The sequence below is a fragment of the Lipotes vexillifer genome, unplaced genomic scaffold, assembly GCF_000442215.2.
Source record: "Lipotes vexillifer unplaced genomic scaffold, Lipotes_vexillifer_v1.1 scaffold920, whole genome shotgun sequence".
NCBI classification, from domain to species: Eukaryota; Metazoa; Chordata; class Mammalia; order Artiodactyla; family Lipotidae; genus Lipotes; species Lipotes vexillifer.
Window position 1 is genome coordinate 656,965 of NW_006783413.1, and position 11,563 is coordinate 668,527.

The 11,563-nt window shown below is 45.1% G+C and overlaps 1 protein-coding gene across 1 annotated transcript in view; it reads left to right on the top strand.

Annotated features, from left to right (window-relative positions):
• Positions 1 to 11,255, top strand: part of LOC103075836 (probable phospholipid-transporting ATPase FetA) — a 112,991-nt gene extending 101,736 nt beyond the window's left edge. The window contains exons 18-28 of the mRNA XM_007456019.1: positions 776 to 940; positions 3,075 to 3,186; positions 4,474 to 4,579; positions 4,932 to 5,079; positions 5,616 to 5,799; positions 7,248 to 7,471; positions 8,803 to 8,886; positions 9,463 to 9,708; positions 9,880 to 10,018; positions 10,837 to 10,967; positions 11,064 to 11,255. Coding sequence (XP_007456081.1) covers positions 776 to 940; positions 3,075 to 3,186; positions 4,474 to 4,579; positions 4,932 to 5,079; positions 5,616 to 5,799; positions 7,248 to 7,471; positions 8,803 to 8,886; positions 9,463 to 9,708; positions 9,880 to 10,018; positions 10,837 to 10,967; positions 11,064 to 11,255 — 1,731 coding nt within the window. The remainder of the gene's footprint in view (positions 1 to 775; positions 941 to 3,074; positions 3,187 to 4,473; positions 4,580 to 4,931; positions 5,080 to 5,615; positions 5,800 to 7,247; positions 7,472 to 8,802; positions 8,887 to 9,462; positions 9,709 to 9,879; positions 10,019 to 10,836; positions 10,968 to 11,063) is intronic.
• The last annotated feature ends 308 nt before the right edge of the window (positions 11,256 to 11,563 follow it).

An 11,563-nucleotide genomic window follows, 5' to 3' on the forward strand; every position in this document is an offset into this window, starting at 1 on the left:
ATGTGCAATTCCCAACACACAAAATCTGCTTCTAACCCTCCTTCAGTTAAATATGAATTGTGCCCTAAACTACCCACACTCTCACCTAGCTTTCCTTATAACCAAGAGTATACTTCCGTAAGATAGTTAGCTATGGGTGGTTAGGAGATATTGGTGGCCAAAGAGCAAAAGATGCTGACTCACCCAGAGAGCATTTCAGCAGTGGCCTCATTAACACTACTGGCAATGACTAATTAACTGAGCCACCCAGCTGTAGACAAATACACAAATTTGCTATTTGAGATGCCCATTGAATACTTGATGAACGAAGGCAGGGAGAGATGAAAATAAATAAATGTAAGCCTGTAAAAAAACAGTAACACCCTTGATTATTTGTTATAAGAATTCCTTTGTACTTTATTACTCTCTTCTTTCTCATATTATAGACATCATTATCTTCTCTTTAGAGGGTGAATTATTATCCCAATTTTACAAGAAATAAATCTAGAAGGCGTCATTCTTTATGAGGGTCACACAGCAAATTACCTAACCACAAGTGGAAGTTAGAATCTTCTGTCTCTCAGAAGTACTCTCAGCCTTTATCCCCAGCTACGCTGGCACCATCCTTAGGACATTTGACTGAGAAAACTGAACAGGTGCTTTCTGGTTAGGCTAGGTACTAGCCCTGTGATATTAACCAATAAACCCTATCTTGCAGGCAGATGGAGCCTGTGGGGTTACTCTGTCATTCCTTAACTCAGCCCTAACCCAGCCCAAGTGCACACATGTCTTCCAGGATTTTGCCAGTGATGGCCTTCGCACCCTCATGGTGGCCTACCGAGAACTGGACAACGCATTCTTCCAGGACTGGAGCAGGAAGCACAGTGAAGCCTATCTGTCTTTGGAGAATCGGGAAGATAAAATATCAATGGTCTGTGAAGAGATCGAAAAAGACCTGATGGTTAGTGTGAGGAAGCCAGGGACAGATTGGAGGCAGGATTGGGGGCGGGGGAGCAGTCAGGAGACTGAGCAAGGGCTCTGAGAATGGCTTCCAGCAAATCATAGGTTCAGGCTCTCTCTGGATACTAGATACGGGGATCCAAGCTGATTCAGGATATCTTGGATCTTTGAAATCCATAAATAAGGAAAGAATGTACTTGTTGTAAATTTCATCTTTCTGGTAGTGTTTCTTATGCCAAAGCTGTCCACAGAAGCTAAGAAATCTGGAAGAAATCAGGGTCTGAATAATGTACAAATTAGATGATCCAGAACTAATTGATGGAATAATCAAGACAATAATGTTCACTCATTCATTCAACATATTTATTAAGTGCCTCCTATGTGCCAGGTACTGTTTTAAGGCCTGAGCATGTAGTAGTAGGCAAAACAGACAAAAAAGTAATATATATACAGTATGTTAGGTGATGACAGTTCTATGGAAGGAAATAAAGCCAGGAAGAAAGGTAGGGAGTATCAGCACATGTGTGTGTGTTGTAGAGGGTAGAGTATAATTGCTATTTTAAATAGGGTGCTTAGTCTTCACTATGAAGGAGACATCTGAGCAGAGACCTGAAGAAGGTGGCAAACCAAGCAGATCTCTGGGGAATCAGTTTTCCAGAAAGAAGGAACAGCAAGAACAAGGACCCTGAAATAGGAGCAGACCAAATTTGTTAGTAGAACAGTAAGGCAGCTCATGTGTCTGGTACAGTGTAAGTGAGGAGGAGACAATAAAAGGACATGAAACAGAGAAGCAGTAAGGGGTCTTGACAGGCCCATATAAAGACTTATAATGAGCCATGGAAAACAGTTGAAGAGTTCAACCAGAGAAGTGATGTGATAGCTTTTAAAATGATCAGTCTGGCTGCCATGTTGAGATTATACTGTAGGGGAGCAAATGCAGACCCAGGGAGACCAATTAGAAAGTAGTTGCTTTTCCGGTTTGCAAGGCAGAAATAGAGACACAGACGTAGAGAACAAACATATGGACATCAAGGGCGGGAAGTGGGGGTGGAATGAACTGGGAGATTGGGATTGACCTCTTTACACTAATATGAATAAAATTGATAACTAATGAGAATCTGCTGTATAGCACAGGGAACTCCACTTCTCTGTACAGTAGAAACTAGCACAACATTGTAAAACAACTATACCCCAATAAAAAAAGAAAGAAAGAAAGTAGTTGTAATAGTACAGGTGAGAGATGATAATGGCTTGGACCAGATAGACGTAGTGGAAGTGGTGAGAAATGGTCAAATTCTGTACACTTTTAAAAGTAGCACAAACAGAATTTGCTGATGGTTTAGATTATAGAATATGATACAAGAAGTTAAGGATGACCCCCAAATTTTTGACCAGATTGATACAGGCTCTGCTATAAAAAGAGAAATTGCTGATACCAAATGGGAAAATTTATAGATCCCAAAGGTCACAAATCTCCTTCCATAGTCAGTTCTGTGGTTAGTATTTCTAGTCTGTCCTTTTAGAGGCCTAGCAGAAATCAGTCAGTAGTTTGTCCGGCTGTCAGTTCCTCAGACCCAGTGCCGGTGCCCATCCCTGTGTTCAGTCGGTACTATTAGGGTATCACTGAGAGACGGCATGGTGTTGGACCAACATACTTGTAGTGTGGGAAAGGCCTTGAAAACCTTAGAGGCCCTCAGTAGGTACAAACAAATGAAGTTCACCCAAGCCCTTTTAGAGTTGAAAGAAAAACTGGAGTTGGATTTGGGGATCCCTTGTCTGGGACCCACTGCTTTTGGAGACCAAAGCCAGGAAACGTGCTACGAAGCAAGGGAGAAGTGAGAGTGTGTTGAGAAACAGAGGATTTAGAAGTGGCACAAAGCTTCATGTATGACTTGGGCAAGTCTTTTCCCTCTTTGGTTCCTTATATTCTATGTTTCTAAATTTGATTTCAGTGTGTGGTTGAAAAGCTGTCTGTTGAGGGACAGAGTGTAGTGAGTTTTATACCATTGGGGTCCTCGTGCCAGGACACAGCCAGCTTACTAAAGAGGATACTGAGGTGCCAGTCGAGTTGTTGGGTACCACTAAAGGCAATGCGCCTCTTCCTTTGCCTCACTCACTGATATTTCTGTTCAAAGCTGTTAGGGGCCACAGCCATAGACGACAAGCTGCAGGATGGAGTACCCGAGACGATCATCACCCTGAACAAAGCCAAAATTAAAATCTGGGTTTTAACTGGAGATAAGCAAGGTAAAGGGGAGCTCCTTGCCTGACCAATTCTCTTCCCTGTCCACCTTAGCCATTTCTTCTTTTTCTTTTTCATTTCCTTTTTTTCTTAACCATTTATTTGACAAATACCTTATAACCCAGGTCAAGTCCTTAGAGGACACCTTCACTCCCAGTCTTGCATATAATTTGCTAAGCATATATAGTACTTTATGCTAGATACTGTACTGGGCATGGAGAACACAGAGATGAATCAGTCAGACATGGCCTCTGTCATCCAGGAACTCACAAGCTAAAAACTTTTAGGGTTGTCTTTGACTATACCCTCTTTGTTGTCCCAAAGATTTACTCTCTTACCATGTTCCACTAATTCTTCTGAAAATCCTCTTAACTATGCCACCACCCTAGTTTAGCCTTTGTCCCCTGTTGGCTGTACTTCTGCAAAAACTTCTGAACTGATCTGTCTCTTGACCTTATTAATTTCAATATAGCCTACATTAAACCATCAGTTTAACCTTCCTAAAATACTGCTTTTGTGACGTTACTCCTCTACTCAGGTACCTACAGCAACTTCACATGGTAAAGTCGGACTCCACTGTCTGGACTTCAAGACCTTGATAATCTGTTGCTACCTACACATCCTTATCTCCATCGTAATGTGACCATATCTTCATTATGTCCCGAACCAATTCCTATTCTATGCCCTCTGTTTGGATTGTTTCCCCATTTGAAATTCTTTTTCCCCCTAAACAAATATTACTCATCCTTTAAGGCCTTGCTCTAAGAAACTTTCTAAGATAATTGTAATCTCTCCTCTGAATTTTCATACTACTTGTAGCCAAGGCTCAGGACTTAATTTAAAAAAAAATTGTTTTCCTTAGTATGACTTTATTCCAAATTCAAGATTTCTTGATGCAAAGGAAAGACTACAGCCTAAACATATCTCAGTCCCCCATAAAATCTAGCATAGAAACAGGCACAGTGCTGTTCAAGGAAATATACCCAGATTGCTGGGAGAAGTGAATACAGACAGGAATTGCCTTAAGAAATAAGGGAAGGCTTTGTAGAGAAAGCTAAGCCAGAATGATCCTAGTTATTGATAAATAACTTGCAAGTCTGTACCAGGTAGACATTTTCCTCTGGATGTTTGAATATAGTCTCCACTGGCTCACGAAAAACACACTTTGACTGCATCCGTGGCAAATATGGACATATGGGCTTTGCAGGCCACTGTTTAGTGCCTTTGTACCTGTACACTGTAAAGACCCTGTTCCAGCCAAAATGCGACCTGTGTTCCCCCTTGCCCTGCAGAGACTGCTGTGAACATTGCCTATGCCTGTAACATATTTGAGGATGAAATGGATGGGATGTTTATCGTGGAAGGCAAGGATGATGAGACTGTTCGGCAAGAACTCAGGTACGATGGGAGAGCTGCCACAGCCTGTCCCTGGAACCAAGATTTCCCACCCATCACTTCACCCAGTGTGGCTCCTACATTACCAGAAGGAACAGAGAAGAAATGGGGGAGGGAAAAACAAAAAAACCTAAAATATTCGAGAGAATTTTGTGAAGAAGCATTAGGGCTCAAGGAGTTGGAGTGTGGAGGTGGAGAAGTGTTATATGTAGATGGTCTGGGACCTAAGGCAGTGGCAGCTGTCAGAAGGCAGTTGAGTATGAGGCCCCGGGAGGTGCTCTGCAGAGGGGACACATTTTCCTTCCTAAGCTCTGGGGCTTCAGGTCAGACACTAACCATTACTCTTGGCTTTCAGGTCGGCAAGGGAAAAGATGAAACCTGAGTCTCTACTGGAATCAGACCCAGTAAACAGTTACCTCACCACAAATCCCCGAATGCCCTTCAAAATACCCGAGGAGATGCCCAATGGCAACTACGGCTTGATCATCAACGGCTACAGTCTGGTGAGCAACACAGACCTTCAACTCTGTTCTCTTCTTCCAAGGAACTTTTTTCCTAGGTCCAATCCACTTCAGGAAAATTTCAAGATCCTTTTGCTATTCCATGAGTTACCCTATTGCCCCTTCCTTCAGGTGCCCTTGCCTGTCAGACACCTTTCCCCAGCCTTCTCTAGGCAGGAATAACGAGGAAAGAGAAGCCAAGGGCATAGTCCTTTCTTATCCAAATTCTTCACTACTGATGTGGCCCATCACATAGGGGAAGGGGGGAAGTGAGCAGAACCAGGTCCTCCAAAAAATCACTTGGCCTTATAAGCCAGTCAACTGATTTGACCCAGTGAGACCCTCACTGGTTTTCTGCTGGAGGCTGGGTCAGGATGCCTAGAACTGACTTGGGGGCTTGGCTGCCCTTGGGAGTGGAGCACCTGGGGAGAAGCTCTGCCTGACAGGGGAGTATGGAGGGGAAGGAGAGGGCCTAGGAAGGTTCTATCCCAAGAGTCTTTTGGGGCAACCTGGAATGTGGGTGTGTCCTGGTGCTGCAGGCCCACGCTCTGGAAGGGAACCTGGAGTTGGAACTGCTGCGAACGGCGTGCATGTGCAAGGGAGTGATCTGCTGCCGGATGACACCCCTTCAGAAGGCCCAGGTGGTAGAGCTGGTGAAGAGGTACAAGAAGGCGGTGACACTGGCCATCGGGGATGGGGCCAATGACGTCAGCATGATTAAAGGCATGTGAGGGGTGGGGGTGCTGTAGTGCCTAGCCATGGGCTTGCTCTTCCCTTCTTCCATGGGCAAAACTGATCTGGGTGGCACTGTGTTGCTGGCTCACTCTCCTGCATATCATATGTATTGTACATTTATAGTGTTTTGCAGCTTCATTCATGTTCCTCTACACCTCAGTTCCCACTTGTTTACACATCATTACATCAGCCCACATCCACAGTCATGCACACACATTCAGATTCATGTACGTTAACACTCACACACACTCAGATACCCATGTCTCCAGTAAGAACACGTGTGCATATTCATAGAACAACAGGCTGTGCAACTACAACACCATCTTTCTGAGATGTCATCGAAGCCCACAGAAAGGACCCCTAGACAGGAGTCGTGGTCTGTTCCTTTTTTGAAGGCTGTAGGGCTGAGCAATGTTAGACAGACTGCAGGGCTGCCCAACCAGGGAATTAGCTGTGCGGCCTGATGCGGGGATCTTTTCCTCTCTGAGGCAATATTCCCAAGAGCTTGCCTTGGAGAAGAATAGCAAACTTACTGATGCTTCGGACCAACAGAAGCAAATGGCTGAAACTGGTGCTAATTTCAGCTGAATGTTGTTAGCCTCCAGCAACTTGTGGTTCTGTGAGATATGGATAACATCTAGGGGTCCTCTAGTCCAACCTCTCTCCCCATACTGGAAACACTAGCAGATATTCCAGCCTCGGCTTCAATACTAGGAAGTGTTCTTGCTCTTTTCCCCACTTTCTAGAACTTCATTGGCTTTTAGAGCCTTAGAGGTTTCAATTATTCTGTTAAGCAACGTAATAGGTATATACCAGAAGATCAAAGAATTTGGCCTATATTACAACAGACTGATTAAAACTTTTAGAAACTTAAGTCTTACCTTCCATCAAGCATAATCCTTGCTTTATCCAGAAAAAGTCACCTTAAGCTTCCTGAAGAACTCGTTTCTTATAACAAAGTACGTACATCACGTATTCCTCCCAACAGTTGGATTTTAGCTCCTTAGATAAACTTAGGTAATTAAAAACTATGTTAGGTTGACATTCATCCTGCATCTTTAATTGATTTAAGTGGCTTCGAGAGATAACAAGAAATTTTTACCTCAGCATCTGGGCAGTAGGGAAGAGCCCAGATGAATACAGTAGGTGCAAAACCATCAAGGACAGTTTTCTAGTACTAGCTGTACGTGGCGTTCTTGAGTGGCAGCATCCAAAACAAAGTGCAGATGAAGGAGTTGTTGTCTGACTTGTGGGGGAGGGGCAATCCACTAAGGAGAAAAGACTCCATAAATAAGTGCCACTGGGCCTACCAGTGTTTTTCAAATGTAAAATAAGGGGCTTATGCAACATGACCTGAGCCTTCCTTTTACACTTCCCAGGCTGGGAGCCCAGAAGACAAGCTCTGTGGCTGAGAAGTTTCTGGGGTTTCTTTGCAGCTGCCCACATTGGAGTCGGCATCAATGGCCAGGAGGGAATGCAGGCCATGCTCAACGGCGACTACGCCTTCTCCCAGTTCCGCTATCTTCAGCGTCTACTCTTGGTCCATGGCCGCTGGTCCTATAATCGCATGTGCAAGTTTCTCAGCTACTTCTTTTACAAAAACTTTGCCTTCACTCTGGTGCACTTCTGGTATGCCTTCTACAGCGGGTTCTCTGCACAGGTAGGAGGTCAAGTGGCATTCCCCACTGTCGTCAACTGGGTCTTCTCTAATCACCCCCCACTTCAACCAGTTCAGACCCCTTTTCTCCTCTAGAGACCTGTGTATGACATGCTGTCATCTATCCATTAAACTCCTCACCCATGATGATCCCATCTCCTAACCCTACACTTAACCTTAGATTTCTAAACACTAACTTTTCTGTCCTGGCTCTGACTTGGCCTTGACTCCTACCAACAGAACTCTCCCATGAGATATTTTCATCTTTTCCATGACACAGAGACCTAGAATTTCCAAACATATGTAATGGGGGTGGGGGTGAGATTCCTGGATCTGGGAGGGTTTTTAGGGTCCGGAGTAATCTTTATGTAGCTCTGTCCTTTATGGAACAACAGGTTAAGTCTCAAGGGGCCTTTGGGTCTTGCCAGACAGACTGGTTCTGGCATTTACCTGTAGCCATACTTGGAAACACAGCTTCCCCTTACTTCTCCTTCCTCACCCAGACATACCACACTGCCAAACACACCCTATCTTTGCTCTAATGAATATGAAGCCTCCCCCACAGAAGTGGGGAGAGGTGACACTTGGATGTTGATGTTCTATGAGAAGTCCCTTTTCCTATGAGAAGTTTTTCAGGAGTCTCTCAAGGATTCCCAAAGAGAAACAACCTCAGGAATTATTATCTTGGGAGATCCCTACTACCTTTGTTACCTTGGGCTCCAGGGGAAACAGACCAGTCAGCACACAATAGTAGGCTTGTCTACCCCTAGTGTCTAACAAAGCCAGTCTGGTTCGTGGGAGGTGTATGTGTATATATGTGTTACTGCTGACCTCTTGTGGTTAGTAAAGAAAGGAGCCCTCTCTAGGCCCAGAATGAAGCACCCAGCTGGGGAAGGGTCATTGGGTCTATTCTGCTTGCCAGTGTAAGAAAATGTCCAGGGTTATAGAAACTACTGAATGCCATAAAGCAGATAAAGAACCCAGAGGCTTACATGCCTGGGAGTGCAGGGGTACACCTAGCATTCCCTAGCAGCCACTCTGCGTCCTTTCTGTGTAGGGAGGAGCAGTACAGGTCATGGTGAGGTTGGTCTAAATCAGCCTTGTCAAGCTGGCCACAAACAAGTTTGATGTGGGCTTACCCCAGCCTGGGACCCAGGGACCAAACAGAGTCTGGGGTCAGCCTTCTCAGTCAGATTTCGGAAATCCAAATCCTGCTCTAGGTTAGTATGGTGATGGGTAGGTGGAGGGCAGAAGGGCTTCTCTTGGACCTGGGAGATGGAGCTGAGACTTTGGAGAAGAGAAGAGTCTAAGAAATCTCCTTGGTATTCTTCCAGACAGTTTATGATACCTGGTTTATCACTTTCTACAACCTGGTCTACACCTCCCTCCCTGTCCTGGGCTTGAGTCTGTTTGACCAGGTAAGACCAGCAGCAAGCCTCTTATGGCTAAAGCCCCTGGGCCCTTGAAGAGTATTCCCAGGAGTGAGGAGGAAAGCAATAGCCAAGCTACAAAGTCAAATGTAAATGGAATTATTTATAGAGCAAGGGAGAGAGTTGATCACAGAACACAGATACCTCTAAGGGACTAACTTGTCCCCATTGGCTTCCCACTTTCTTCCAACTGGCTTTTGACACAAAGGATACTCAACTAAAGGAACACTTAAAACTGGGGACTCATGTCCCAACTGCCTTCCCCATCCCAAGCTCCAGTCCCCCCTTCAGCTATTCCCAATCCTAATTGCCCCCTTTCTTAACTCCGCATCTTGCCCTTCTAGCTTTCTTCCACCACGTATATCCTTGCCTGGAAAGTAGGACTTTAGGAAGGGTCTGTGGTCACTGCTCTGTTCTCTGGTTCCACTTCTCAAGTAATCCATGAGGAAACTCCTAGGCAGCCTAACAGCAGACTCAGTCAGGGGAGAAGCCTCTACTCTGTTAGAAATGGGATCTTCTATGGAGAGACCCTGAGCCTTCCTTCTTACCCTCTGGTGCTTCCAGGATGTGAATGAAACATGGAGCCTACGTTTCCCAGAGCTGTATGAGCCAGGCCAGCACAACCTCTATTTCAACAAGAAGGAATTTGTGAAGTGTTTGATGCATGGAATCTACAGTTCCTTAGTGCTGTTCTTTATCCCTATGGGGACCGTTTACAATTCAGTGCGCAGTGACGGGAAGGAAATCTCCGACTACCAGTCCTTCTCCATGATAGTGCAGACCTCCTTGCTCTGCGTGGTCACAGTGCAGGTGTGGCTAGTGGTGGGGTAAGGGGGTTGGGTGGGGAGCCTGTCCGGAACAGAGGAAGGGAAGGAGGGAGGGAAGGTGGGAAGGGAGCATCCTCCTTTACAAAATTGGAGAAGGGAGGTGGCTGACAGGTCCCAGGTTGTAGACTAATGAACATAAGAGGGTGCTTTTCAGATTGCCCTGGAGACAACCTACTGGACAATGATAAGCCACATCTTCACCTGGGGTAGCCTGGGTTTCTACTTTTGCATCTTATTCTTCCTGTACAGTGATGGCTTGTGCCTAATGTTCCCCAACATCTTCCAGTTCCTAGGTAAGATTCTGCCCAGTCTGTGGCAAGGGGCTGGGGCTGGGGGTGGTAGTGTGAACCAAGTACATTTGTTTAATAAATGTTTACTGAGCAGCTATTACTATGTGTTAGGATCTGTCATATATATATCATATATATATATATGTGATTATGACATGGTCTTAGCCCTAAAAGGACTCAAAATCTAGCTAGGTGAAATATTTTACCTCATTAGAGTCTCTAAGATATTTTTAAGTTTCTTACCTAATTTGGTCTCTACAAGCATCCCGTGAGATAGACAGGGCAAGGATTATTACACCATTTTAGAGACTGGAGGTTTTTAAAAAATGACTCAAATCTAGGTCTCCTGGTTCCCAGTCCAATGTCCTTTCTACTGTGGCATACTGCCTTCTTATCTCCCACATTAATTTCCCTCTCTCTCATCTCCACTATGATGAGGACAAAATACAGACAGAGTAGATGTGTAGATGTAGCTGGCTCCTACCTCTTGTCAAGCCACTCATTTTTCCCTTCCAAAACCCTCTATCCCATTTTTGTGTCCAGGCCAATGCTCTAGGATTCCTATAACCTACCCCCACCTCTCCTGCCCTGCCCGGCCTTTAGAGGGAGACAAAGGCATGTGAATTCACAGTGACTTTGGCTGCACCAAGGACCTAACGTCAGTGCAATCCTTTCACATTTATATTATTTCTCAGGAGACTAACTGTCTCCAAATCAATAACTTCTTTCTTTGGACTGAAGAGATAGACCTAAGTTCTGGCTGACAGCCCCCTTCCTCTAGGCTCTGGTTCTGCCTTTCCCTTCTGGCTCATTGTTTACAGGTGTGGCCAGGAACACTCTGAACCTGCCGCAAATGTGGCTGAGTATTGTCCTCAGTGTGGTCCTCTGTATGTTGCCTGTGATTGGGTACCGATTTCTCAAACCACTATTCTGGCCCATCAGTGTGGACAAGGTGAGTGGAACAGGGAATCTACCCAGATATAATTCATGACCCTCTTTGCCTTTGCCTCTGTGGATAAAAACCCTGTCCCCCACGCTTTGGCTTTAGATTATTGACAGAATTCATCATTGCATGAGACATCCACTGCCACACCCAAGCCGGACCAAACGGAAACATGCAAGCTCTCAACGTTCTGCCTATGCGTTCTCCCACAAACAGGGCTTTGGGGCCCTCATCACTTCCGGCAAGACAATAAGGGCCAAAATGCCCAAGAAAAACAGCTTTCCTTTTAAAAAATAGAGGCCTTTACGGAAGCCCTAAAGGAGTCAGTCATTGCTCTTCCTCCCTTGTATTCACACAACTTAAAAAGGAGAGATTAGAGTCCCTGGAAACCAGCATAAACCTGTTCTTCCACTCTCACTCCAGGGGCTCAGCCTCTTCATTCCCTAGAAGGCTATGCCCAGGTAAGGGAAGGGAAGGAAAGGTAAAGGGCCCCCAGACATCTGTCAGAGTTACAGCATATCAAGAAAAAGCGACGTCAGGCCTCCCTCTACCAACCCTTCCAAGTTTTAATCCATACAAGCAAATGTGGAAATAATGGGTGAAGA